The 27,816-nt window shown below is 38.8% G+C and overlaps 1 protein-coding gene across 1 annotated transcript; it reads left to right on the top strand.

Annotated features, from left to right (window-relative positions):
* Nucleotides 1-19: 19 nt before the first annotated feature.
* Nucleotides 20-27,522, top strand: LOC100186072. Its single transcript, XM_002124255.5, has 35 exons — nucleotides 20-141; nucleotides 2,294-2,335; nucleotides 2,402-2,568; nucleotides 2,861-3,067; nucleotides 3,243-3,392; nucleotides 3,544-3,733; nucleotides 4,037-4,176; nucleotides 4,291-4,406; nucleotides 4,780-4,951; nucleotides 5,299-5,484; nucleotides 5,937-6,083; nucleotides 6,343-6,487; nucleotides 6,801-6,959; nucleotides 7,180-7,304; nucleotides 7,568-7,765; nucleotides 7,939-8,097; nucleotides 8,382-8,578; nucleotides 8,882-9,064; nucleotides 9,284-9,419; nucleotides 9,733-9,846; nucleotides 10,124-10,280; nucleotides 10,444-10,520; nucleotides 10,653-10,827; nucleotides 11,087-11,264; nucleotides 11,659-22,756; nucleotides 23,048-23,224; nucleotides 23,559-23,828; nucleotides 24,174-24,401; nucleotides 24,745-24,936; nucleotides 25,123-25,316; nucleotides 25,491-25,665; nucleotides 25,867-26,028; nucleotides 26,156-26,248; nucleotides 26,398-26,538; nucleotides 26,893-27,522. The coding sequence occupies exons 1-35, from the start codon at nucleotides 78-80 to the stop codon at nucleotides 27,010-27,012; spliced, it is 16,434 nt and encodes a 5,477-aa protein (XP_002124291.1). The 5' UTR covers nucleotides 20-77; the 3' UTR covers nucleotides 27,013-27,522.
* The last annotated feature ends 294 nt before the right edge of the window (nucleotides 27,523-27,816 follow it).

Raw genomic sequence — 27,816 nt, forward strand, 5'->3', positions numbered from 1 at the left:
TGAGTTGATGATGGCGACCAAATAAAAGCAAGCGCCGCGCTTCGCAAATTGGACCAGCGAAAAGTGAACCCGACAAGATGGAACTACAAGCGTTCATCTTAAGTTTGTTATTGCTGACGATTGTTTCAGAAACCCAATCGAGTGAGTATAGGCAATGTTTTATAATTAGTTTGAAATTAAACTGTAATGTCTGTTCCTATATTAATATACGTTCGAGTGCGCCTGGATTTGCAAGGTTAATTGCCGCAAGACGGAGTGTGCAGAATTTCGTATTTAAATGCGCGAAGGCAGTCTATTCCCGTTGTAACCGTTTATTGCATACCACTCATTTTTAAATAGATTCTGATTTTTGGTACGTTTTTAATAATTTAATTTGTATTACCTCTGTTATTTTCATTTTGTCATATTAGCTACTGAAATCGAATGCTTTTACCGTAACTAACAGTCTTACTTGCATATTCTATAGACTAAAGTTGATTAGTTTATTATTCGATTAGAAATTTAAGTCTGGTTATCGACCGTCGCTTCAGTCGATTCTGTAAACAGAAAAACATGAAGCAGTTGGTTAAACGAGCGCAAATCATGTACGCGATAAGGCTATTTGTGTGGCTGTTTAATTATGTGTGTACTTTAAAGGGCTACGTAACTTTAAATGTGCATCAAACTAACGTGTTAACGCCAAAAAGATAGTTCTATGTGACGTTCGCGGTTTTTGTGACTTTGGCTGGTACAATGTGTCAAACGTAGCAATTTTGTTGTGACTAGATTGTCGTTCGGTCCAACAAACAGTACAATATCTTGGGTTAAAAGCCCCTTGGTAATAACTAGGCTGAAGCGAGCAAAAGCCACGAAGGTCAATTTCTTGCAACAAAGCTTTGTAATTCAGGAAGTCAATTACGTAGGTCGCCAATTGCACTGTTATTACAATGGGAAAGAACCGACGTATTTGCACGTTATTGGGTTTCCCAGTTCCGAAGCGCTGTGTATTACTTTCTGTGTGTATGACTTTCTATACTAACATCTGGTTGATAGACTCGTTTTGGGCGGAATCGTATTTATTAAAATTAAATGGTTTACTACTGTCAACAATTTAGTTTCGCCCTCGTTCGACCTCTTGTTTTCGTGTTTAATAGAAGCGCTTGGGGTCTGAAATTGGGTCAATTGGGAATTGAACGTAAAGAGATTGCTTGCTTAGGCACACGGCTTGTTTACTGCGCGCATTTCGGAGAAAGGTTTAAGTTCATTCGCCTCCCCAGCCTTACTTAGTTACTGCAGTGTCAAGTCCCACTGCGTGCGCCACAAAACCACGTGACTTCTTTGTTGTCGACATATCAGCTGATTCCAGCCAGGCGTGACGACTCTTCTGCCTCGAGCAGATTTGCCCGATAATAATATTATTGCGGAAGAGAGAAAATCGCCCCAAAAACAACTCGTCGTCACAGGCATGTGTGTCAGTTTTAACGCCATTAAGAACCACTTGACAAACAGGCTTGTAACGTAATTTGACAAGCTTGTAATGTGATTTAAATGTTATATAACTCGGTTAATACGAATGTTCATGAGCTTTTTTATTTAATCTCCTACAACGCCGATTTTTATAGTCGTGTGACGATTAAGATTACGGAGTGTTTTACTGCGGAGAAGTAAATAATAAAAACCGGTCATCGGTGTAACATTTACTTCTATTGCGCCATTTCGATAGTCTGTGACTTCTTATTGCCTTGTAAATCAATTAAATGTGTGACAGTGGCGCACACTTGTCGCGACCTTCGTACAGAAGCCTTCGCTTTAAATTTGCTGTTTCAGCGATTTTCTAAACCGCTTCGTTGCTCTAAGAGCAATATCACTTATTCGTTGTTTTTCTCATTTCCTTTCGTTTCTTCGATCGATGACAGCTCTGCGTGGAAAGAAAACGATACGCAGCGAAGTATCACAATCGAATTCAATACCTCCTTGTATTTGTATCCACGTAAGAAGCGCTGACCACGTTTCTTTTTTACAAAACCGACAAACATTCCTCTAACGGCAGGATTGGACTTTGCCCCGAGTCTGACCGGCCAACGGAATCAAACGCTTGTTTTTCTTCTTCCTGCGGTGCAAGATTTTGCAGCGGTCTTTGTGTCTGACCCACAAAGCGGCTCGTGAGCGACCTTTCGCGCGAGTTCATCGGCTCTTTCGTTCTTAGTCCATCTAATAGCGATTCAGGCCCATAACTAAAAATCGGAGCGCCGCAAATTCGTGTTGTAATGCAGATTAAACGACACCCCTTAAACACCTTTATTTTGTTCTGCAGGATCTCTGGACAATTCGTTTCAGTGCGCATCAGCATGCCCAGGTAAATGCCAGTGGCTCCCTAGCGCCATCACGCGAACAACAATTTCTAACATAAACTACTTTTCAGAGCCGACTAAGTTCGATTACTCGGTGGGCTACACCTACCAATATAACTACAACGCTGATGTTACAAGTAGCTTCTATGAGGAGGCTACTGAAGGACAAAAATCCACAGTTCATATACAAGCATCATTACTAGTGGATGTCCTTTCACCATGTGAACTTGTCTTGAGGGTACACAATTTCAAACATATTTGCAACAATTTAATTGACCCAATAAATTTAAACTTAACTCAAATACGGGTTCTCTGACAAATTCTAAAATATAAAAGTTACAGTCTCACAAAAACCAAAAACTATAAAATAGCATTAATTCACAAAGTTTAAGTTCTTAAATTTTATGTTCATAATGTCAAAATATGTCAACTTTATAAAACAAAACTAGTTTTTATAAAGTTTAAGTTTTTAAATTTTATGTTCATAATATGTAAAATATGTCAACTTTAATTTGTGTTTTAACTTCTAGATATCAAGAGCAAGTATTGATGCACCAGGAACAAGTGAATGGGAGACCAGTTTACAACGAAACCCACTTCATTTTAACTTCCAAGACGGCAGGATCCCGGAAATCTGTTCTTCAAATGACGACCCAACATGGGTGCTCAATATCAAACGTGGTATGCTCTCAGCATTCCAGGTTTCTTCTGTTGTGGAAGAACCCTCTGTCCGAGAGGTATGTAGCTGATGGAATTTAATACTAGACGTTAAGAAGCATAACCTACTAACTTTTTAAAAAAAATACAATTTTTTTATAAATTACCTAAAATCCCGATTCATATTTAGATTGCTATTTTAATAACGATAATCACACATCGGAACAGTCTCTAGATTCCCAATTATATGAACAGGTTGATGTCAGCGGAGACTGCCAGTCATCTTATGAAGTTGTATCTGAGTCGAACAATGTGATCATCACAAAACAGAAAGATTACAACACCTGTGCAGGGCGTGACCAACATCTATTGTTCTCCCACTTCACCCCATACCCAAGCGATTCAGTAAGATCTTTCCTACATTTTTAGAGTAATTTTGCTTTTACTGTATTAACCTAAAAAAATCTTACTGCCTGTTTTAAAGTGATACAATCTTTTTTGTGAAATTTTTAGGTTAATGTGACTTTGTTAGATTTTAACATTTTTTACAATTCAGCCTCGTCAGAACTTCATCTACAGTGAGCAGAGTTGCAGGCAGCAGCTTACAAACAGTGTTATGCAATCTACTACATGCACGGAACAACATACATTCCGACCTTTTAGTACAGCAGAAAGTGGAGCACGTACATCAATCACACAACGCCTGCAATTTGCTTCAAAATCGAGAACATATGGAGCTGAGCGACGTGAGTAGCAAAGTTTTATCACATTATACAAAGCTATGCTAAACATTTGAGAACCACCGTGACATAGAAAGTTAATGACCAATATAGTACTGTGGGGTAAAATGGATACCGCTAGCGAATAATATCTCATATTTTCTAATTGTGTTTTTAGCGATTAACAACACTCCTTTATTATTTAGAGTCGTGAGGAAATGGTTATCTAATTTAGTAAATATTTTTGGTTTACTACCAAATAGGATGATAAAAGAGGATGAAAACATAGACCATCTTACTATGTGTAAATTTAAACTTTATTTTGTTTAGTTGGAAGCAATGTGGCAAGACGTACCACACTTGCATTTGAAGGTGAAGAAATGGCAGCGATTACGTCGTCTGATATTTCTGAACTGCAGGGTCTGTTTTCCACAGTATGTGAAACCATGTCAACTGAGAACTACAAGAAGGTAAGCCAGCGATGATGAAATTCCTTTCTGTTTGGTGTAATTAATTAATCTCATTTTCATTACTGCATATGTATGGTACTTGCCACAAGTATTTTCATGTGTTTGATCCTTTAGGTTGGTGAAGAATTCATCAGAATGGTTTTCTTGCTCCGAAGATTGGATGTTCCTGCTCTGCAACAAGCTTTGAACTCCTTGGATGGTGCATGCACAGTATGGGAGTCTGCTCTCAAGTATGTTTGCTATTTGTTATACAGTAATGAATGTTTTATTAGAAAGTAGACTTGTCTTGCACTATGGCACACTGGTTACCGCGGCTGTCTCTAACCAAAAGAATATGGGTTCGAGACTTAATGCTGCTATTGAACATATGTGTGCTTAAGCGAGATAATAAATGACATCTTTAGTGGTCCCTTTTGAGTTGTCTAAATTGTCAGTCATATACTGATAAAAAAACAGACCTACGAAGGTACATATGTGGTGACTCAGCAGGCATCAGGTAAATGGGACAAAACCCCTGTCATAATAACGATTGTTGTTGACCTGTCACGTAAAGATAAAAATGCCAATCCAGTCAGGTAAACTAAGTTCACCCTTTTACCTCAGGGAAATGTTCCGTGATGGACTCCAATGGTGCGGTAGTGAAGCATGCGTGGTATTTGAAACCAGAATGATCGCAGCAGGCCGTGAAGAGGTTGATGATGCAACTTCAGATAGATGGTTGACCGGCATGAGCTTGATTACCAAACCTACCCCACCCATGTTGGAAGGATTAATAGTAAGTATATTTTTACAGCTAAGCTTCACTTTTCGAATTTTATTAAAATGTGAGATGACACAGATCAAACATAAGAAACCTTATAAATTAATGTGCCGACCGTAGTATATTTTGGCTCTGCTTGATTGTATAGACACAAACAGCAGGTTAAAAGCTATTTATACTGAGGACCTAAGACATATGAAGTCATCCCTGTTACATAAGCTGAGGTAATATGTGATCCCAAGCACCAACATTACAACTTGATTTACAACAGTACAAAAGCATTTCTACAATTTTTACATTTTTTTACAGTATAATACTAATTCCACCGTTCTTTCGTAATTTTATAACATATTCATTTTTAGAATGTTGCACGAAGCAATAGATTGATGCAGAAGGCGTACCTCACTGCAGGTACAATGATTCACAAGATTTGCAATTCAGCGACCACCAACTGCCTTACCATGCCAATTGTTTCCGATGCCATCGCTTTCTTTCAAGACAAGCTTGGTTACAACTGCCGAACAACTAACCTTGAATCCAAGCAAGAGGTGGGAAAATTCACATACTTTAAGCTTTGTAGCAATTTCTATGTGGGTGAGGTCTCGCAGTTTTGCATGGCATGGGTCCTAGGATATAGGCTAGGATTGGCCCATTACCCAAAAAATTGTAGTATTTTACTTGTTGCGATAATACCACAATAAACATACACAGTTAGAATTTATTTTTGTTTTCAGCACAAACTTACTTGTTTTCAGCTCAAAGGCACTTACAGATATAAAATGTAAACATGTAAACTGCATATATGTACCGTTACCAGCATACATGTACCAAACTAGTTTCTATTTATTCGGGTGTGGTCCAACGATGTAGCATGCCATTTTGGCCTATATTTTCCATTTACCTTTACATCGAACGAAATAGTGTACAAACGAAATAGTGTGTGTGTCTAAACAAAATAAAAAAAAATTATCAAAATATAATCTGAAATCGATTTTTTTAGATTCTTCTTTCATTGAGATCACTCGGCAATGCCGGACGATTCACCGCGATTCGCACAATCTCCTTGTGTGCATCGGAAGAAGGAAATGATATGGAAACCAGAGTATCAGCTGTTGAAGCTTTCAGAAGACTACCATGCAATTCTGATGTAAATATACTTGCTATAAGACAAAAAAAAACTAAAAAATTGTGAAAATGGAAACTCGAAAATGACATAATAACATTATTATATATTGTGTTCTATGCTGTTCACAGTAACATAGAGATAAAAGCCATTCATAAATTTAACCAAAATTCATTTATATTTATAAATCAAATGAAAAATCATTTATATTCATAAATTAAAACGAAATCATTATATTTATAAATTAAACCAAAAATCGTTATAAATTCAACACATTTCGCAGCGATCTGAGATTTCCAGCATCATCTTTAACACCGAGGTTGATGCTGAGCTCCGTATCTCATCTTACCTTGCGTTGATGCAATGCCCAACACCTGCATTCATCGCTCAGATCAGTGCTATGCTTGATACAGAACCAGTCAGACAAGGTAATTTGTTTATGGCCCTATTTTTCTATTAGAAGTTTAACTTGATAATAATTAAACATAAATGGCTTGTTTGTCTGTTAGGTGTAGGGGCCATGCTTATTGTTGTTTTGGGACCATATCCTGTTTGTTTAAAATAAAATGTATTTTACAAAAAAAAATGGAAAATTTTGTGTGCATAAAACTCATTAGTTAGTTTGGACTCGTAAATTCAAACAAAATTAAAATTGAAAACAATGCATTAATGTAATACAGTAACCTAATATGAATGTATTATGTATAAATAGAAGAACTAATAATCTATTTTTCTCTATAGTTGCAAGTTTTGTATGGACACATCTGAACCAACTGATGGAATCAACTGATCCATTGAAGGGATATCTCAAACCTCTGCTTACTGAGACAGTTTTCTTAAAGAAACATGATCTTGACCCAAGAAAATACTCTAGATTCTATGAGAACTCTCTCTTTTCTGGTATGTAGTATTTTAAAAGTCAAATTTTTGTGCTTCTTTTTATGCTGAAAATAAAATAAGATTAAAATTGTATATGTACGGTGAGTTTTGAAAAAGAAATTAAAATCTTAATTTTATTGATTATATTACAGCCCTATTTAAATGTTGTAAATAAAACTAAATGAAAATTGTACATGATAATTTTTTAGAAAAATGTTTCTAAGTTAACATTTGTTTTTAGAACAACTGAACGCTGGAGCTACTTTGGAAAGCAGCCTTGTGTGGTCGCCTAAATCTTTCATGCCAAGAAGTGCAAACCTTAACTTTACAGTTGATGTTTTCGGACAAGCCGTCAATCTCTTTGAGGTAAATGAATAAAAAAACAGCAAAAATGAGCTCAAAACATCCACAAAAAAGCTAAAATATTCATGTCACCATATAGAGAACTTATGAAAATTGTTCTATTCATTAACAGTATAGAAAACACTTAGAAATATATCATCGTTTTTGGGATGTCATTTCTTTTAAATGGACATATTTGTTTGATTATAATGTACTTTTGGATGGAAATTATCATTTTTTTACAATATAGAAAACTTACACAAATTATCACATTCAATATACAACAGGTTGGTGGTCGTGTTGAAGGCGTGGAGACACTTCTGCAGTCATTCATGGGACCTAAAGGTTTCTTGAAAAACAGTCCGTTGAGTGATCTCTTCATGGCACCAGATGAAGATGCGGAGGAAGAAGAAGAGCCAGAGGTTGAAGAGGAGAGGATCTCTAGATCGACGGATGATACAAGACTCGTTGAACTTCAGACACAAGTAATTTTTTATTAATATAAAAAACTTAAAAAAATGATTTAAAAAAATTCAAACATGTTTAAAAATAAATTGTCAATTATTTTATGACTGTGTGTACATTTTATGGATTCACAATTATTTGGGCAATGTTTTTGCAAGTAATATTTTACCTGTTATTTTTACTCTGTTTTTAGTACAAAACTGGACTTAACACTGAGAATAAGCCAAATGCAAACTGGTACATGCGGGTGTTTGGAAATGAAATGTTTTACGGAAACAGCAGAGAAATGGCAATTCCAACTGCAGAAAGTGGATCCATCAATATTCTGCCAATCATGCAGCAACTAGCTGAGGTAAATATTAAACCCCTTATATGTACACAACATCTGGTTACATATTTAAATACCATATCAAAAGTTTAAATTAAAAGCAACAAAGAAAAGCACTAGCAAAAGAAGGGCAATTGTTATAACACATTACTTGGTGGCTGTCTTAGTGTTCTGGTTCTTAATTAATTTTAAATTTTTGTAGAAGTAAAAAAATGGGTCCACTGAGTTGTGCAATACTGTCACCATTAACTGGTTTCAGTTAAGTAATATTAAAATTCATACATTTAGTCTATTCCTTTAATTTTCAGGGTGGACACTATCAATACCATGATGACACAATGATTGTGAACAGCGCTCACGTGCTGCCCACTGGAGTTGGTCTGCCACTCACTATTGCATTTAATGGATCAGCCAGCATTGATGTAAATGCGGACGGTCGTCTTGACATGACCGGTTTGTTTTCAACACCACCACAACTTACAGTTAATGGACAAGTTCTGCCAAGGTAATCACTCTATAAAGTGTATGTTATACCACAGCTGTTTTAAACTTATAGGTTGACATTGTTAAAATGAAGTTACACTCATTGTCAAATATAGGCAACCTCATTAATTAATGTGGTGAATGGAATATATATTCTGGATATGCCTGTTTGTTTAGACACCTATCAGGAAAAGAAAATCTGTTAAATTTGCAGTTCAAACATAATGTCCCCCTGTCTCAAAAGTTGGAGCGACATGCCACTCCATACACTTCTAACATTACGCCGATGCATTTAAAAAAAATTCTTTAAAATATAACTTCACAGAGCTGTAATCTACATGACGGGCTCAATGACTGTGGATGCACACGTACACCGCACCGGAATTGCTACTGAGTCTTCAGCTATGACATCCTGGACTCTGGGTGGGCAGGTATCTTTGGAACAAGGACAGAGACTCTCCATGAGACTTGATGCTCCATTCAGAGAAAATACTGTGTTCAAATTCAAGTGAGTATAAGATTTCGCCTAAACTAAGAGCTGTTTATTTGGTGCACATGTTAAAAAATACACCTTCATAAAAACACATTTTGGTGCGTCATTTGGAAAACTAAAAAAAACTTTCCCAATAAAATGTTTCTGATCTGATGTGTTTCAGTTTACGTGATGATATTAGATCCATCTGATGCTTTAATTTGCCAACATTTTAATATTTCAATTTTTTTACAGTCACAAGCTTATGACCATTGCTGGTGAGGAAGTGACAGACATGCAATCTGACAACCTTGCTTTGACCCAAGATGTCTGCAGCCAAGACTATGCTGGACACAGGCTTTGTTACGACAACCACTTGACACCACAGACTGTAAGTTTATTTTTTGACTTTAACAAAACATTTGTTTTATACATTTTGTGTCGCTGCTACCATTGTGGGTATGTGTCTTTAGGTAAGACACTTACCAGCAATTGCTCCAACCCAGTGGTCACTAATGGTTTGTCTAAATTGTTAGCCATACATAAAACAATCACCCATCAAGTTACGTACGTGGTAAATTCTAAGTTGGCACGAGGTGTATAAAACAGAACACCAGTGTTAAACGACAGTAGTTTCGTGGCCACTTAAAAAAAAGGACAAGTTACATTCACTCTTTCATAATTTTATTTATGATTTTTTACAGGGTAGTCTCATTTTCCCTGTTCAAGGACAAGTTGGAATAACAGCCTACCTGGAAAAAACAGATTCTGGGATAGATCATTACCTTCTGTCCGGAACATACCAGCCAACATACACTGTAACTTTAAATGCTAATTTTTTTAATTTAATTTTTTTATACGGTTGAGGTTCTACAGTTAGGTACCCAACTATGCCAGGGGACCTGGAATTTAGATCGGAGTAGGCTTGTTATCCCCAAGATTTTAACTTAACACAATCAAAATGAAGATTATTATGATATGCAATTATTCATAGTAAAACGCTTTGAAATTTACAAACCTTATTTTGACTCATTTTAATTAAGGTTTTTGGTCTTTTACTTTTTAAGTTTTGATTTACTCTTTGTTAATTTTCAGGATAGCATGTTCCCAGATACCCTCACAGCTAGTTTAGTGTTGGATACCCCCAACTCAAATGTGAACAGGCGTATGTCTCTGGATATCGCTTACAACAAAGCTGAGATGACTGCTTCAGTGAGTTATGTTCGCCCTGGAACTGAGGCCAGTTTAGTAGGTAAATCAATGTGAATATTTGTTTTAACTTTTATATAATGGTTTACAGTATTAATATAACATTTTTCTTTGACTATTTTTTTTGTGTGTATTTGAACCAAAAAATATAGAAATTCCTTAACAACATTTTAGTGATTGCTATTAAAACCATTTCCACATATTAGGTTCAGTTGAGAACACACAACATGGTGTAATGGCTGTTATGACCTACAACAGGAATGGAGAAGAAACAGAACTCAGGGTAACTAGTCAACTGTTTACTTATTTATGCCTTCGAAAATTTTATTTAAAAAATAGAATTTTATGTTTTAGTTATTATTAATTTTATAATAAACTTAATTGTTATCACTGGTTCAAACTTCTTTCAATTTAGACTGTTGTGGAAAATGGGAGAAGTGGTACTGAGCGCCAGATATCAGCTTTGTCTACTCTGCAAACTCCAACCAAGAGGATCACAGGCAGCGCTCAAATGATTTTAGACCCACAGCGCCGTATGGTGGTGAACATGTCCATTCTTAATGTAGCAACTACACCAATCTCACTGCACTGTAAGTGGTTTGGTATTTAAAAAAAAGTACTGAAGAAGTAGACTGCTCGTCAAAATGTATGGATGATTGTAACTTAAGTATTTACCCTTGAGTGGCAGGGCAAGGAAAGTTGTTATAACACAGATGTTTTGTTCCACACACCTTCTGCTATTAGGAGTTACTGCATATGTAACTGTGTGGGCGTTTTTTGTACAAAATCTTACAGATTCTGCATAAAATAATCTGAACTAATTTTCATGGTAACATCTTGTATTTTTAGTAAACTTGCAAGACAACACTGAAGAACAAAGTCGTCGTCTCCGTTACTCCGGATCAGTTAATGTTGCTCTACCTGGGATAATTGACAGCGGTCTTCAATTCAACATGAACATCAAACCTAAATCTGACATCTTCATCTTTGCTCTTGATTATACCTTCACTGGATCTGAAGAACAAAGGTATTTAATATTAATGTAAACCAAAAACTTGTGTTAATTGCAATTTATACTCATTTAAAATATTTCTTTCCTATGCAAGTTACACATTACTTAAGTAGCAGCGTTAAGTTTTAAATCCCAGTTTCAAAATATGCAATGTTACACCCTAAGCTTACCAGCTTACAATATTGGTATTCATTTTATCTCATCTATTTGTATGTCTTTTTATTTGTCTTTCTTATGCCACTTACATATTACTGTTGTAGCAGCCACAAGCCTTAGATCTAAGTAACTAGACTCTAGACATAATAAAGTCTTAAGCTAATGGCTCATACAATAATCTAAATCATTGTTTTTTTCTGGTTTATAACCAAACATATTTAGACATAATTAGAATAAATGTCTGTTTGTATAGGCTTTACTTCCACCACAAGCGACGCGACCAATCCACCTCTTCTCTCACATCATGGAGCGCAGAACAAAAGTTTACCTTCACCCAATACCCAATGATGAACCACCACGTTGAACTATCATACAGCAATGGGCCAGGCTCTCTCTCCTCTGAAGTCAAGGTTGGCTATGGAAGGCATGCAGGACGTGATGGAAACACCAGATACTTGCTTGTCAGCCAGGAATTTTCGTACCAGATAGGTGCAGGAACCAGGCAAATAAATGGAAGAGCTCAGCTATCTGTCCCAATCTCAAATATGAACTATGTAGCAGATCTTAGCCACTCTCAAAGTCCAACCTCTATATCAACGGAAGCAAACATGGGCGAATATGGACTTGTGTTCTCATTTAACGACCGATCTGCTGATACTGGACTTCTTAACTATGATGTTGAACTCAGCATCCCAACACCTTGGGGAAGAATTCACGGATCGGACAGGATTGTTGAAACTTCTGCCAACATTTACCGAATCAATAGCGATTTCGGAATTGGTGAAACGCAGGATCTGACATTGTCTGGCGAAACCACCATTGTTAATCTTCCGGAAACAAAGAGCATCACCATGCGTGTTCTTGGGAGCAATAATGAAGAGCTTCTCAGAGCATCATCTGTCAACCAATTCCTTGCACCTTTTGGCTTCAGCACTGAGAACAGCTTAGAGTCAAGATACAACAACCGCCTAATGTTCAATCTGCGACATGAAGGTGCCAAAGAAGGTGGATTCGAATCAAATCTCATGTTCAAACACAACCCTGACAAATACTTGGACATCTTGGTGGATTCAGAGAACCTGGAAACAGCAAAGAGACTTGTACGTGTCAGCTTCAAAGACCATGTTGGTGTGTCAAGATTTGTTCAGCTTCAGGCCACCAAATCGAGTATTGAAGACACAGTCAGTGCCAATGTTTCTTTCACCAACAATATCCCAGCATTGTATGTACAGAACCTTGCAGCCAGAGTTGAGTTTACAGGCGCATCTGGTCAACAGGCACTGCACTCTTCAGTTACTTTGAATGATGTAGAAAAGATTGGAGTTGATGCTACAAGAACTTACACCATCCAGAGAGACAACTCAGCTCTTACAAATGTGAGAGTAGCAATTCGACAAAGACTGTGCCAAACATCACCTGCAAGCATCGAGCTTAACACTGATGTTACCAACACAATATCCGCTGGCCACACTGTTGCTGCTCAGCTCACCCAGGATGGCCAACAGAAGCTCAGCACCACATTCACAATTGCTGATGATCAAAGAAGCTTCCAAGGTAATGTGCGCCAGACATACAGCAGAAACCTCCCAACTGAATCCTCTTTTGATGTTACCATTCTGAGCAATGGTGTCAATGTTGATCTTACATCTGATCGAAGCACTGGCAGAATCAACTTAGTGAAGAATTCGGGTCCCAGTGTTACCCTAACCATGACACATAACAACAGAATGATGGTTGAACAAGGTGTACCGAGAAACTTACTGGCAACACTGACTTGGGGATCACTGAGAGGTGATGAGATCGGAGTGAGATTAAATGGAAATGTAAACAGAGAAGATTTCAACATGAAAGTTGCTTATTCTACAACAACAGCCCAACCATTCTATGTAACAGTGGTGGCATCACATGAAGTACGATCCCTTCGTGCAGCCTTGCCCCAAATAAGGTTTGTGATTCGTACCTATGGCACAACTACAAATGGTGGATTTGAAACTTATCTGAATGTTGATGATCTGCAAATGATGTCGGTCAGTCTTTCCCGTGAAAACACTGTTTTCCAACTCCAAGCACTCCATCAATGCCCAATTGCTATCTCTTTGGGACTTCCTCAAACAATCAAAGCAACTGTAAACAAGACCGTAGCATCTGGTAACAACTATATGACAACATCTTTGAAGGTGGATGAAACATACACAGAAGGTTCTTTGACACTTGCAACTGACTCCATAGGTGTTCATTATTTCTCCAACTGCTCTTGCATTCCTGGAAAGTTTGATGTGCAGTTCACCTACCCACAAGGTCAAGTGACAGGCAACGTGCTTATCAGAATTGGAAACAGCAAGCAAGCGTCAATAAGTGCTGGATACACAGGACCAACCCAGTTTAACCTTGAGTGGAACCAAAATCTTTACGTGGACGAAGAAATGCCCCACCTTCCAACGAGTGGTCTACTCCGTTACCAGTTTTCAACAAGGGAATCAGAAATTCTTGGAGAATACAACGACTACAGAGTTAGATTGACTTCCACAGCAAGTGATGTTACCTCTCCAGACATGATGGTGTTTGATTGGACTCTTGAGCAAAACATTCTCACAAGTTTCGCGGTCATGACAAACCACTATGAGGTTACCATGACACCAACATCATTCAGTGACAACCTTAGATATTCATTTGATAACGGAGCACGACGCTTCATGAGAACAACTTTTAGTTTCGGTGAGTTGGAAGATGATTCCAATGGTCTTCAAATCAATGCAGCAATCTCCCATAACTCGCCAACTATGACGGGCTACGGAATTCCTGAAGACATTAAGGTTGTATTGTCTGGTACTCCAATTGGACTTGGTTTCAAGGGATCACTAGTTGCAACAGTTGACCGAAATATGAGGAAGATGCAACTAATGACAGGAGTGGATGCAGAAACAAATACCCTGCGATTCAGCTTTGCTCATGATCTTACATCACTCAGTAACTTGGGAGTGTTTAACAACTTCACTGCCCATATTCATTGCACACCAACTGCAACTGACAACAGGTATGGAATTTCCACGGGAGGTTTCGTCCAAATCAATGAGGAACAATACTCTGCAAGTGCAACAGGTTCAGTTCAGAATGACATGGAAAACAGCCGACTACGATTGATAGTTGACCTTTCACAGGACATAAATATCTTGTACCATTACAACGTACCCAAGCGAGTCCAAACCAACACTATGGTTGATTATGGCGTATCAGGTTGGTCTGGACTCTCTTCCATTACTTCCACAATCACCCGCACAATGTACGACCCAGAAACAGAAGAAACTCGAGATATTGTTAACACCATCAATGGTCGTGTCAACATTGAGCTCTTCAACTACAACCTCGCTGTATCTGGAAGCCACGACTTTAATGTGTCTTTCATGCCAAACAACATCAGATACGAGATCTCTGCATCTGGCTCCACATCCTCCCAGCCAACAGGTATTCTCTACAAATCCCTCATGATGGCAGTTACTATTGATGGCAGAAAGCAGATGGCAACACTCACTGTAAACCGCAACCGAAATGAAAGATCATTCTACCTCTCATCCTCCCATAATGTAACACAGGTCTACCAATACGGTGTGCCAGGCAACATGTCTATTAGCATTCGAATGCTTGATGCTTATAATGCTGATGTCAGCATTGTCTATGACACAGCAAAGAAAAGTGTTGGTTTCAGATTTGACTATGATGGCCACAGAAACAAGCTTGTGTTCTACGTAAACCACAACTTTGATATGTTGGTGCAGATGTTTTACATTCCAAAGAACTTTGGCTTTGAAACCTCTTTCACAAAATCAGAAAGAAGAGCAGAAGGTGACTTGAAATATGTGTGGGGACCAATAATCAAATTTGCTCATTTAACAACAACATGGGAGCCAAACTGGAGAACTTCTCCTGCTTTCACTTACCGACTGGGACACAACATCACTGCAGAGGAATTGTGGTACTTCCCAAGAAATTCACAAATGCAATTCCTAAGCAATTACTATGACAACGGATTTAACATTCGAGTGTCCGCACTCAGGAAATCTGTCACTCTTGCCTACGATACTAGCGCAAGTGCCGATATGCCAGTAGCAGCGAGATTTACTGTCACTCAAACCTATGACATGGTAAACTACCCAAGAATGACCACCCTTGAGGTTGATTTGGATCGCAGTGTACAGAACACAGAAAAACTTCACGTGATTGTGTCCTTTGACAGAGAAGTGAAACTGGCAACAACAGTTACAGCAAAATACAACATGGAAACTCTCTCAGGCTCTGTGGCAATCCAAAACCGACAAGAATTTGTGGAAAGTGATGTGTTCCCTACCAACATTGATTTATTTGGAAACTGCAGTGTTAACTATGAGTTTACAAGTTACTTTACATTGGAAAGAGATGACCTGCCCAGATTCATGATCCAGGTGAAATCCGGAATTGACGTTGCTGAACAATCTGGCTTTGTTGAACTGGCACACAGTCAAAGATCATGGAAGAGATCAGGTTTACTAAAGAATGTTCGGCTCGATGTAAACTACAATCCAGACGAGAAATCTGTTGTGATTGCTGTCAAGCAGGGCAGAAGCCGTAACACCATTAATGCAGCTGTAGACTATAGGTTAAGCAGTGAACATGTGTATGGACACGCTGAGATGTCACATGATTTCACCAGTACTCCAGTCCCAAGGATCATCCAGGCAACAGTATTATTGGAAAAAGGACGTGCATCACTTGGTGCAAATATGAATGTGACTTTTGATACAACAGTGCTTACACACAGCATTGAGGCAAGGTATGATGTCTCTGCCACTTCCTTTATGACCCAATTCGAAGCAAATCAGGACAATATCTTCCTGACTGATATGTACAACGTGCCACATACTGTTGCTACAAATATCAATGCTAACTGGGGAACTGACATGACCGGTGGAATATCTACCCAATATGGTGACAAAACAACTAAACTCCGTATCACAACTAACAGGGAAACTGATGCTGAAGTGATTTTCAGACACAACTGGTCTTTCACACCAAACAACGTCCGTGTGATCATCACTCGCTCCCTTGAAGATAACTCAGCCACAATGTCAGTCAACATCGATGGAGTAGAAAGGCAAATTGTACTCTCAGGTTCTTTGAACGAAGGTGTGGGCAATGCTCATTTCACGCACACATTCGAAGGTACACAGATCCCACAGATGGTCATACTCTCAGGTGCTTACCGAAAGGAGCCAGATATGCATGTTGAAGTTAGCGCAATGATTGACGGAACGGAGCATTCGTTCTCTGCTGGATTTGAAAAACTAGAAGATGGTTTCACCATCTCTTCCACCCTGCTTGATGATGTTTCCAGACGTGCAACTTTCAGAAGAAATATCGTTCCTGGTGGATTCTCCGTTGACTTGGAACACAACATCCCTGAACTCCAGGCTTATGTCCCAGGATCAATTGGAGCGACTGCAAGTGCTCGCATGAACCCCAGACCTAACATAACAGCATCTTTCCGTCAGCAGTCCGTGTCTAACTCACTGACAGCAGAGGCAGACATCACAGCACTCCGATTTTCATTCCAACACGATTTTGAAATTTTGCCTATCCCACGATCTGTCAACCTTGAAATGTCTGGAACTGCTACCCCTGTTTCTGGATCTCTCACACTCACCATGGATGGCCATCAACGACAACTCACTGGCTCAGTTGACCCACAAAACATGGTCGCCAGCATGATGAACAGCTTCCCTGAGCTCCCATTGCCAGAAACCCTCAGTGTCCGGCTACATGGCTCTGCTTCCCCACTCAGTGGAGGACTGTCAATCACTGTCAATGGATTGGAAAGAACAGCAAGTGCATCATACGACACCAGTCGCATGCGTGGTCAATTCCAGCACAACGCTGATGAACTGGACCAACTTTATGTTCCCCGTGACATCATAGTCAGTGTCAGTGGCACTGCCCAACCAGTATCTGGCGAAGTGTATGTTTCCATTGATGGGCTTGAACGCAGAGTTGGTGCAACCTTTAATAGACCAGGAGGTGTTTTGTCATTGTTTCAGAGTGCTCCCGAGTTCTCTTACATGCCAAGGAATGTGACCCTCCATGTTAGTGGCAGCATGCAACCTATGACTGGTCAAATCTCGCTTACAATTGATGAAGTAGAAAGAAGTGTCAATGCCGAAGTAAACACCCGCAGCTTATTTTCAGTAACTCACTCTGTGCCAGAGGTTGAGCCATACATACCACGTCACTTGGCCATCTCTACTGGTTTCACATCCACGTCTGGACGTGTGACGGTTGAATATGATGTTAACCGAGTAAGGAAATCTGTAAACGTCGGTGCAACCTTAGAGGACAACCATTTGCGTCTTCAAGCAACACAGAATGTCAACACCGCTAGAAACGTGCCACAACACATTGTGGTGCAGTTAGCTGGAAGCATGGAGAACAAGAACTTCACAGTTCTCGTCAGTGTGGATGACACAAACTTTGACACAACTGGAGAGATTTACACCGGTGCTGCAGAAGGATGGTATGGTATTTCTCTTAGATCCCAGCATAATATTCCAGCTATCACTGAAACCCTTTCCCTGCCACCTACAATGGAAACAACATTTAAAGTTAGAAAAGACGCTCAATCTTATGAAATGGCAATCACTCTTGACTTGTTTCAAGGCCACGAGTATACTTCAGTGACAACTTTAACACCAATCATAACGCGATCAGAAAAGGCAATCCGAGCATCATATGAACATCATTATTCTGCTATGACACGCAGTGTCAGTGGATCTGCTACTTTATCTGAAGGTGACGGTCATTACAATATTGATGTCCAAGGCCAACAGACCCAGCCAGAAAGACGACAAATGCAAACGCAAATGACTGTTTCGCCGTTGGTGAACACACTTTCTGGATCTCACAACATCCCAGAATTTACAGAGATCGGTATACCACAAGAGATCAGAAATGGCCGCACATCACTTTCATATGATCTTGATTCCAGAACTGCCCGAGCTTCGGCTCAAGCAACTGTTGATGGTGTTATGCATGGTTACTCTGCTGATGTTTCCGCTGACATTGAAGGAGAGCGAAACGAAGCCACTTTCACCGCCACTGCTAGAAATGGTCCAGATGAGAAACGTTACACCACCACAATCAGCTACAATGTAATGACAGCAGGAAATATTCAAACTGGAGTGACATGGTCTGTTCAAGACATGCCAACTTTAAGAATGCAGCGAGATGATGAAATATCATTTGATCTTCAACTTGAGTCTCCCAGCAAGTCCATAACAATGACTGTAAGACAACCTGAACTTAATAACCTGGGGGTGCCACTCCAAACCCGAGCTGCTTATATCAACCGTGAGCCCAACGGATCAGGTTTTAACAGAGCTCTTGAGATACATTTGGATGAAATGACATGGCAAACAACAGCTGAATACCACAAGTCAAGTTCCCCATTCCACTTCGACCTTAAATGGACAATGAGCAACACAATCGCATTTTTCCCATTCCCGCATACCATGAGCTTCCTTGTTGCAGCCAATACACTTTACACTGGAGATTCATCAGAACTTGATGCCAAAGTGGTGTCTTCATGGAACAACCAAGTTTTGTCATACAATATCACCCAAACCTTGGGAAATACAAACGGCAGACTTGTTCAGCATATCACCAACAGTGTCCAGGCACTGCAGCAATATTTCGGAAACCTTAAAATTGTTGAAAGTTACTCATATGCTAACAGAGATATAACCATCAACCAGCTGATTTATAAGGGTTCACCACTTGTGGAAATAGGAAACTACAACCTGGTCCTTACTGAAGAAGGAGATATTTCTGCCAGCTACACATATGATGATATGGGTTACGATTTCGACTTCAGATTTTCAAAGGAAGAAGGCCAGAGTGGATTGACCATCACTCTTAACAAGGCTGAAACAAGTCTTGTACGATTCACATACGCCATAACACCAAACACCTTCAGTGTAACAGCCAACAACCATGCCTTTGGACCGGAGTTTGAAATGGACTTTTCCACAGATGCAAGTCACGGCGGTCAAGTTGAAATTACTTTGACATCCATGCTTGTACTTGCTGGTGTCAGACACTCAGTGGAGGGCCATGACCAGATAACATTTAGTGATGAACAAGTTGGTTGGGTAACCAGTATGGCATACACTGGTGCTCAAAGTTCTTCTCTCAACATCCAATCTACAATGACCGGACACCGAAACGAAAACCGGGGCTCATTCACTTACAGCATGACCAACAGGAAAGTGCTGAGTGTACTTCCAAAACGAATCACTGTTAGCGTCACTTCAACACCAACATCAATTAACGGCAACTTGGCATATGGACAAAAGAGATTCACATTAGATATGGCATCTGATGCTGAAGAGGCCTCTGTCAATGCACATATCACCCAAGAAAACTTCAAAACTCTTAGAAGAATGGGCATGCCAGGTGACATTCAATTCACAGGACAGTTGACACAAACCAGAAAGCATATCTCAACCACTATGGATAACATCGATGTTGTAGAGATCAACTTGAGAGAGGGTGCACCAGTTGTAAGAGTCAACAAAATGAATGGAGATCCTTTCCTATCAATTACTGGAAGATACAGTCTAACTCCAGATAAGAGTTTCAATGCCGACATTGTGTGTACTCCTTTAGGGTTGGACATGACCAGCTCATTTGAACTGTTGACTTTCCAACCAGTTACTGGTAACTCCAACTTTAACTTTGTGGTTCATGACAACACTGATAACAGCGAATTCCGAGCTCAAGCACACTTGAATCCAACTTCTTCGGAAGCTCTTGATTTTGAGGGCCAGGCAAGCGTGACATGTGATTTTCCCCTCATGCCATTTACCAGCAGAGTTTCAATCAGTTCAACAGCCAATTCTAACACCAACGCAGTTACTCACTTAATCAGCATGAGCTTGGATGACTCTGAAATAACCATAAGAGATGAATACACTCCTACCCAGCTGAGTGTCACTATCACACAACCATTCTCCCAAATGCCACCACGTTTGACATTTGTAGCATCAGAATCAGCTGAAGAAGAATACACTGTCCGAACTCTGTCTGCTACATGGGGCGAACAAACATTGGAAGTGGAATGTAAAGGCAAATCAGTTTCTTTGATTCAAGACCACACCCTCACCATCACACAACCCTCTGCTCTGCTTGGCTTCTCAGAATTCAATGCAAACCTAAAGGTTGATCAAATGGCAACCAGTCAGAAGTACGTTTTCCAACTGAATGGCAACCTTGACACAAATGTGCTTGGTATGAATGCTTCATATGCTGGTGTACTGCCTCAGTCTTTCGGTGCCCACAACATCATAGTTGACATTCAGCATCCATTCTCCAACAATGTTATTCCTAGTGAGTTCAAAACAACAGGAAACATGGAATTTTCAACTGCTGGTTTGTACCATAGTGACTGGCGAATTACATCGCAAAGAAGAGAACTGGTTGTTTTGAAGAAGGTCTTCACCCCGTTGGAAAATGGTTATGATCTTGTGTTCTTGTGGAAACAAAGTCTTGTCACAACACCTGCAAGATACATTTCCTTGACAAGTGATGGCTCATCATCAGCTACTGGTCTGCAAAGCAAAGCAACTCTTGGTATTGATAACTTACCACCCATGACTGGAGGTCTACAATACAACATAGAAAGTGACGACACATTCACCAACAAATCTGTGGCTGTTTCAGTTACTACAGGACCTCTTTCAAAGTGGCTTGTATTGCGAACTCTCTCAGTTGCAACTTGGTACAAGACTGAGTCAAACTCACGCCAGACTGCACCATCATTCGGACTCACTGTCATTCCCGATGGACAAAAGTGGGTGCTCAATGGAGGTTACGAAAGCTCATCTGGTCGTCGATCCAATAAACTTGAAACTTCAGTTACTTTCAATCATCCAATGCAACTTAGACTGTTTAATACCCCTGTACCACAAGAAAACACTGGCAGTATTGCTCTGCTGAAGAGAGGCAAGGGATCTAGCTTTGTTACCAAGTATCAGAATGAAATGATGGACGAAGAGATGAAAATGACCACCAGATACAGAGTAGGAACTGCTGATAGCTTGTTCCAAGGTAACACCGCTGTCGTATTAGGAGATGCTTCAGTCTTCAGCAGTTCATTGGATATTGGCGAGGATGAAGCAAACTCTGGCTACAACATCAATCTGAGGATATCTCACCCTGCAAGTACTTTGGATGGTAACTTGGTACTCAACACATTCAACTCTAACGAACGTATTGGATTCTCAGCCATTACTAAGGACTATAGTGAAGGTGTGAGGACATGGGAGCACAGGTTCTCATACATCAAGCCAACCAACACCATTGAGTATTACCAGAATGGTCCAGATATGCAAGAGCCAATCACTATCACAGGCGACCTCACTCAAGTCATGAGGCAAGTCAAACAAATCATGAGAAACCTCGCTGCAGATGCAACTCATACAAGACTGCAATTTGTGAAGGGAATGACTGAAACTGACAATGGTTACGATATGTACATCGGGTATGACATAGTGGATGATGCAACTTACACTCTCCACCTTGTTGCTGGTGCTGAAGCAGAAAACATGTTCGTAAAGTTGGAAACAAGAAAGAATTCCGAGTTGGATACCCCAATTGCCCGCGCCGATATTAACTTGGCTAACGAACAACTAATTCAAGTAAGACTGAGTGCCAACCCAGTGATCACCAATTTCTTGTCGAAGATCATTTCTGCGAGTGACGTGGAATTCGCACGCAAGCTTAACTGGTTCACAGCCAACGTTGTCCAAGCATTAGAAGCCGTGAAGACCATCATCACAGGCAACAACAATATGGAAAGTGTCGTGAATGCTTATATTGATGGACTTATCACCAAGGTTGAAGCAGCTAGAGATGCAGCAATCCAATTTGTCAGTTCTCTGTCAACCAGGACAACCAGCACTCTAGGAACATCCGAGCTTGTACTTGAACAGTTGGTAAGATCAGGCATCACAAACCTCTTGACAAGCATCACCTCACTTAAGGATCAAGTCATGCAGCCATTCGAACAGCTTACCCAGCAATACTATGGTCAGATCTTGGAAACAGCCAACGCAAAACTGCTCCGTACACTTGAACCAGTTACAGCAGCACTCCGAAAGATTCACGCTGGAGAACTTTTCATCGAGCTTGTCCAAGATGCAGTCGCAAAAACATCAGTCTTCATGATGACCAACGGTGAAGCCGCTTTTGCAGCATCACGTATTCCTCTTGAAAACTTGTTTGTCGTCACAAACTCAGAAATTATTTTCAACATCCCACTTCGATTCGAGGTAAGTTGAAATATTTTCTTAAATAAATATTTTTGTAAGTTAAAATATTTTCTTTAAAAAGTATTTCTGTGAGTTAAAATATTTTCTTTAACATAGTTTTTTGCGCTGGAATCGTGCCCAAATATTACTTGAAACTTTAAGATTGGTCTTAGATGGTATTAAACCCTTGTTAGTAACATTGGGGCAATTAAACTAACTTATTTAATTAAAAGTTTTTAAATACTATTACAAGAAAAAAAAAACGCTCTTTTAATTTCTTCCTAGCAAAATACTCACAAATTTTAATTTTAGCTTGATCATTTCACACCATTGCCAACATTGGGTGACATCAAGACCTGGCTTGCTCAGAGTGCATTCTCCATTCAAATTGATGATACCGTCAAAATGCTTTACTCATATGTTGATGATTACTATCGTGCCAGAGCTGTGATGTTCATGCCAAGAGATGAAATGTTACCACCATTCAAGGTGACTATCACTCTAGTATAGTATCGGGGCAAAGATGAAATACCATTAGCACCCAAAATAAATATTTCCAAAGTCTGTTTTAACAATTAGCAACGCTTTTTTGGAATTGCATTTCTATGGTTATTTAATTTTTTAAATATTCTTATTTACTACCAAATGGGATAAGAAAAAAGTATGAAAACATGTCTTATCGTACCCAAACCTAATGCAGTATTATTAAATAGCTAAAAGTTCTTACAAAATTAATGAAAAGTTAGATTTATAAAAAACTCTTTGCCAATCCACCTACCATATAAAAAGTTAGATTTATTATCTAATCGCATTGTTTTCTCAGGGCCACTCATTTGTGTCTGGATTCAAGCACTTCAGCACCTTTGACAAGAAGCACTATGACTTCTCCAGCGCATGTGCTACCACACATATCCTTGCTTCGGACCACAGAGATGGAAACTTCACGATCTCGCTCACATACGCTGACCCAGCTCTTGAATCATCAATGAATGCTCTTGAGATCATTGTTGAAAACAGACGAGTAACAATCTTCACTGACTACAGTGTTCGTGTAGGAGGGCGAACCAAGAACCTTCCATTGGCTGTTGGCAAGGTTTGTAATACAAATGCTTTGTATACTACTTAATAAACTATATACTACATTTTAAAAGAGTTTTATTGCAAACTTTGCAGTGCTCAAAAGTTTATAAATTGAAAATCTGTTTGTAATTGTAACTTCACACCATAATTCAAAATCCCATTTAATAATATTCTATATGAAAATGGCCCTAAAAGTAGGCAAGTCTGGAGCTCTCTTATATAGACCAGAGTTGGCCCATTACCAGAAAATGTTGGTTTTTAAACTGCCGACCATTCTATATAGATGAGTTATCAAAAGATTTGGCCTGTAGGCCAGATTTGGTCCATTCAAAAATGACAACTATTGTATCTCTTACAGATGGCTGTGACCCTTGAGGGTCGCACTGTTCATGTTCGGCACACAGATGGAGGAATGGACGTTGCTTGCGACTTTACAACTGAACTCTGCACAGTTGACGTGTCACCTTATTACTTCGGTGCTACTGCTGGTCTTGCTGGAACTTTCAACAACGAACCAATGGACGACTTCACTTCACCTTCCCATGTCATCATGGATTCACCAAACCAACTTGCTACTGCTTGGGAGGTAAGATGGTGTTTGAATGCAAAGTTGAAAAACTGAAAATCCCATTAGCTTAATGCCGATAATGTTATGAGATCCAGCTTTAATACTATTCAATACATCATAATATTGTAGGAATATATAGCAAGACACTCAACAATATTTCTTCCAATTAAGTAATCCCTTATGGATTGTCCAAATTGTCAGCCATACATGAAATAATGGTTAAATACCCACTAAGTTACACGTGGAAGAATATAGAAGCGAGCACAAGGTGTATGACCACCTGTGTTATAACGACTGTCAATTAGTGGTCAAGCCAGGATAAAGACATTCATTCATTTATATCATGTACATTTCTGCTTAGGCATCTGGCACAACATGCCCAGGAAATGTTGCTGCACCTGTAGCACCAGAATGTACAAGCACCACAAGACAAGCAATCTGTTCAGCGATCTTTGAAAGCAAGAATTCTGTCCACCGTGGATGTTTCCCATTAGTTGACCCAGCTCCATTCATGACAATGTGTATGTCGGACATGTGTAATGAAGATGATCAGGTAAAAATTCTTTCTGTAGAATTTTGGAGCCTAAAATAATATTTCTTACCTAAAAAAGTTAAAATATTTGTTCAAAATTTTTACATAAGTTAGTTTAATATTTTAGTAAAAAATATTTTTTAGGTGTTTATATTTCACACACAGTATAAAGTACCTTTTTTATAAATTTCAACACTTTTTTAACAGACAAAGAGCTGTGCTGCATCTGCTGCCTACGCTTACAGATGTGGTTTACTGGGTGCTTCATTCGGGCAACCAGATCACTGCATTATGTGTTCGGCTACCAACGGAGACCAATTTAATGCTGGATCACGAAGCGTGGAAACTGAGGTCAATGGAATTGATCTTGTTATGGTTGTGGAAGAAGGACGATGCATGGGGTAGGGATTTAATTTTTATTTAAAAGAATAAAAATTAGAGATTTTTTCTTATGTATAATGTTATTTTGTTATATCTTAACAAAAAGTGTAAGAAAAAATTTTGTAAGAATTGTATTTTTTTATGTATAAATATATTATTTAAAGAATTACTTAAAAATGGTATTGTTCCAACAGACGCTCTGGTATCTCCAAGGCAATGAAGAAGATGTTCAAGAAATTGTTGGCTGGTTTGTCTGAAACCCGTATGCGCAACACTCAATACACTCTGGTAGGATATGGTGGCACAGGAGCAAACATGGCACCGCATACATACACCATGCGTAACAGACTCGCAACCACCAACAGAAAGGTAGATTATAAATTTTGGTAAACTTTTTTTAATTTTTGATATTTTTTTTACAGTTTAAGTAATGCCAATTTTAATATTATTTTTAAAATATTTTTTACTGAAATTTTTTACAGTTCAAGTAATGCATAACACATGCACAAACGCTTTTGTTTTCAGTGGTTATAACATTTGAATCTAATTTTTTAATATCGGTTTGTTTAGAACGACCTCGTGAAGGCATTGCGCAAACTCTCACTCAGCGCAGAAGAGAGAGAAGTTGATCCATTAGCGGCGATCTCTTACGCTTCACAACTTCCATTCCGTGCCGGAGCTAAACCAGTCATTGTCATCTTGTCATGTGACCAGTGCTCTTCTAACTCACAGGTTTGTGCAAATTATAAAATATTTTTGAAAGGTTTTTTCACAGTTTTAAATATTTTTTTTTATTTTTATGTAGAGCTTAAACAAGCTTTATATTAACGTAAGTATTTAAAACAATCTTTTTCATCAGGTATCATACAGCAACGTTGAGTGGCAATTAAGACAGCAAGGTATTACACTTCATCATGTCACTCAAAACACCATTGTTGGAGCCAGAAAATCGGTAAGCTGCCACACATTTCCTTAAATAATTTATCGATATGTAATATTTTAACAGTTTTTTTTTCAGAATTTTGAAACATTTTTTCCAGAAGCTTCTTTTTTAAAGGTCATTTATTTTTTTTAAATTTTACATTCTGTTTTCTCTTTAAGATCTTTGGATTTGATTCTGAGAATGCATACATGAGACACAACCGTCCCGAGAGCTTCTCCATTGTTAAACCAAACAAACATGATGCTTGCGTACCATTGGCTACTTCAACTGGCGGTTCTGTATGGGATGCAACATTCTTGGTAAGAATTTAAATAAAGCAAAGTTTATTAGAGTCACTGTGCACTTAATTGTTCAGATACGCTTACACAAAATTTGTCCTTAATTTTTGCGTGGCACTGTTTCGTTTTTTTTTGTAAGTTAATTGGTGACTTTTTTTCTTTATTTACCTGCTAATAAGTTGGTGTTAGGCAGCACATTATAAAATTGACCAGTAGTATAAGATATAAGAACAAAAAAGAGGAAAAAGAATGTTATAACAGATATTAGGGACTAAGGAAACAATTGTTAAAAGTTTGATAGGGACAAATAAATGCCATAATACAGTAGCCACAGCACATCAAAGAATATTTAACTAATGTTCGACATGCTTGCAGGCCAACCTTGACTTTGCAGCCAAATTCGGAAATTACATTGGTACCAAGAACACACGTGTTACTCAATCCTGCAAGTGCCAGCTTAATGCTGCTGGTATGGCTACGGCTGTCTGCACCTAAAGATAAAGCAACACTAGTTACCTGGACAAGAGGAATTTGTAAATAGACACGAACTCTGTTAACGGCCTTGAACTTCTTTTTCATTTAGCAATAATTCCCAAGTGTGGGCTATATATTACCACAGTGTGCCGCATATAATTGCCTATAATTTTTTTGTGTCGTGTCTCGTATTTGTTACCACGTTTACACTTCGTTTTTAATCTGTGAAAAACAGATCTTTTTGTTACCAGTGAATTACACTGTTTTCTGTATGTCCTTGTTTAGTTTTTGTTCAATTTTAAAATAATCGAATGAAACAGAACACGTTTTGTCATAACTCTGCTATTTTTTGTGTTTAATCAATAGTCTACTCCAGCCATTGCTGAAAATAAAGATGATTTTACTGAAGTGCTACATTTAGCAAAGCAATACACGTGTACCAACAAAATGTTTGTTCTTTTGTTCGTTTTTCGTACGTTTCAGGTTTCGTTCGTTTTGCTGTGCACCTTTTCAATAAAACCAAATGAATAATTGTTGGGTTTTATTTGATGCGTGAAATTGCTGTTTTAAATTTTGTATGAAGTTTAAAAATAGGATAAGAATATAATCTGATCTACTCAGAGTTACAAAAGTAGAAACACTCTTTCGAATAACTGCGCCTATAGTATGACCTGGGATAAGATGGGAAAACGATAGCGCCTCAACAACCCAAATTTCCCGATGGTTTTTTTAACGCGAGACTAAAAGTAAATAATTCCATGTTTACAACCAAAGGGCAACGATCAGGCGAATGAAAAATGTCACATCTTACCCACCCTACTAAAT

The sequence above is a fragment of the Ciona intestinalis genome, chromosome 8, assembly GCF_000224145.3.
Source record: "Ciona intestinalis chromosome 8, KH, whole genome shotgun sequence".
Taxonomy (NCBI): Eukaryota; Metazoa; Chordata; class Ascidiacea; order Phlebobranchia; family Cionidae; genus Ciona; species Ciona intestinalis.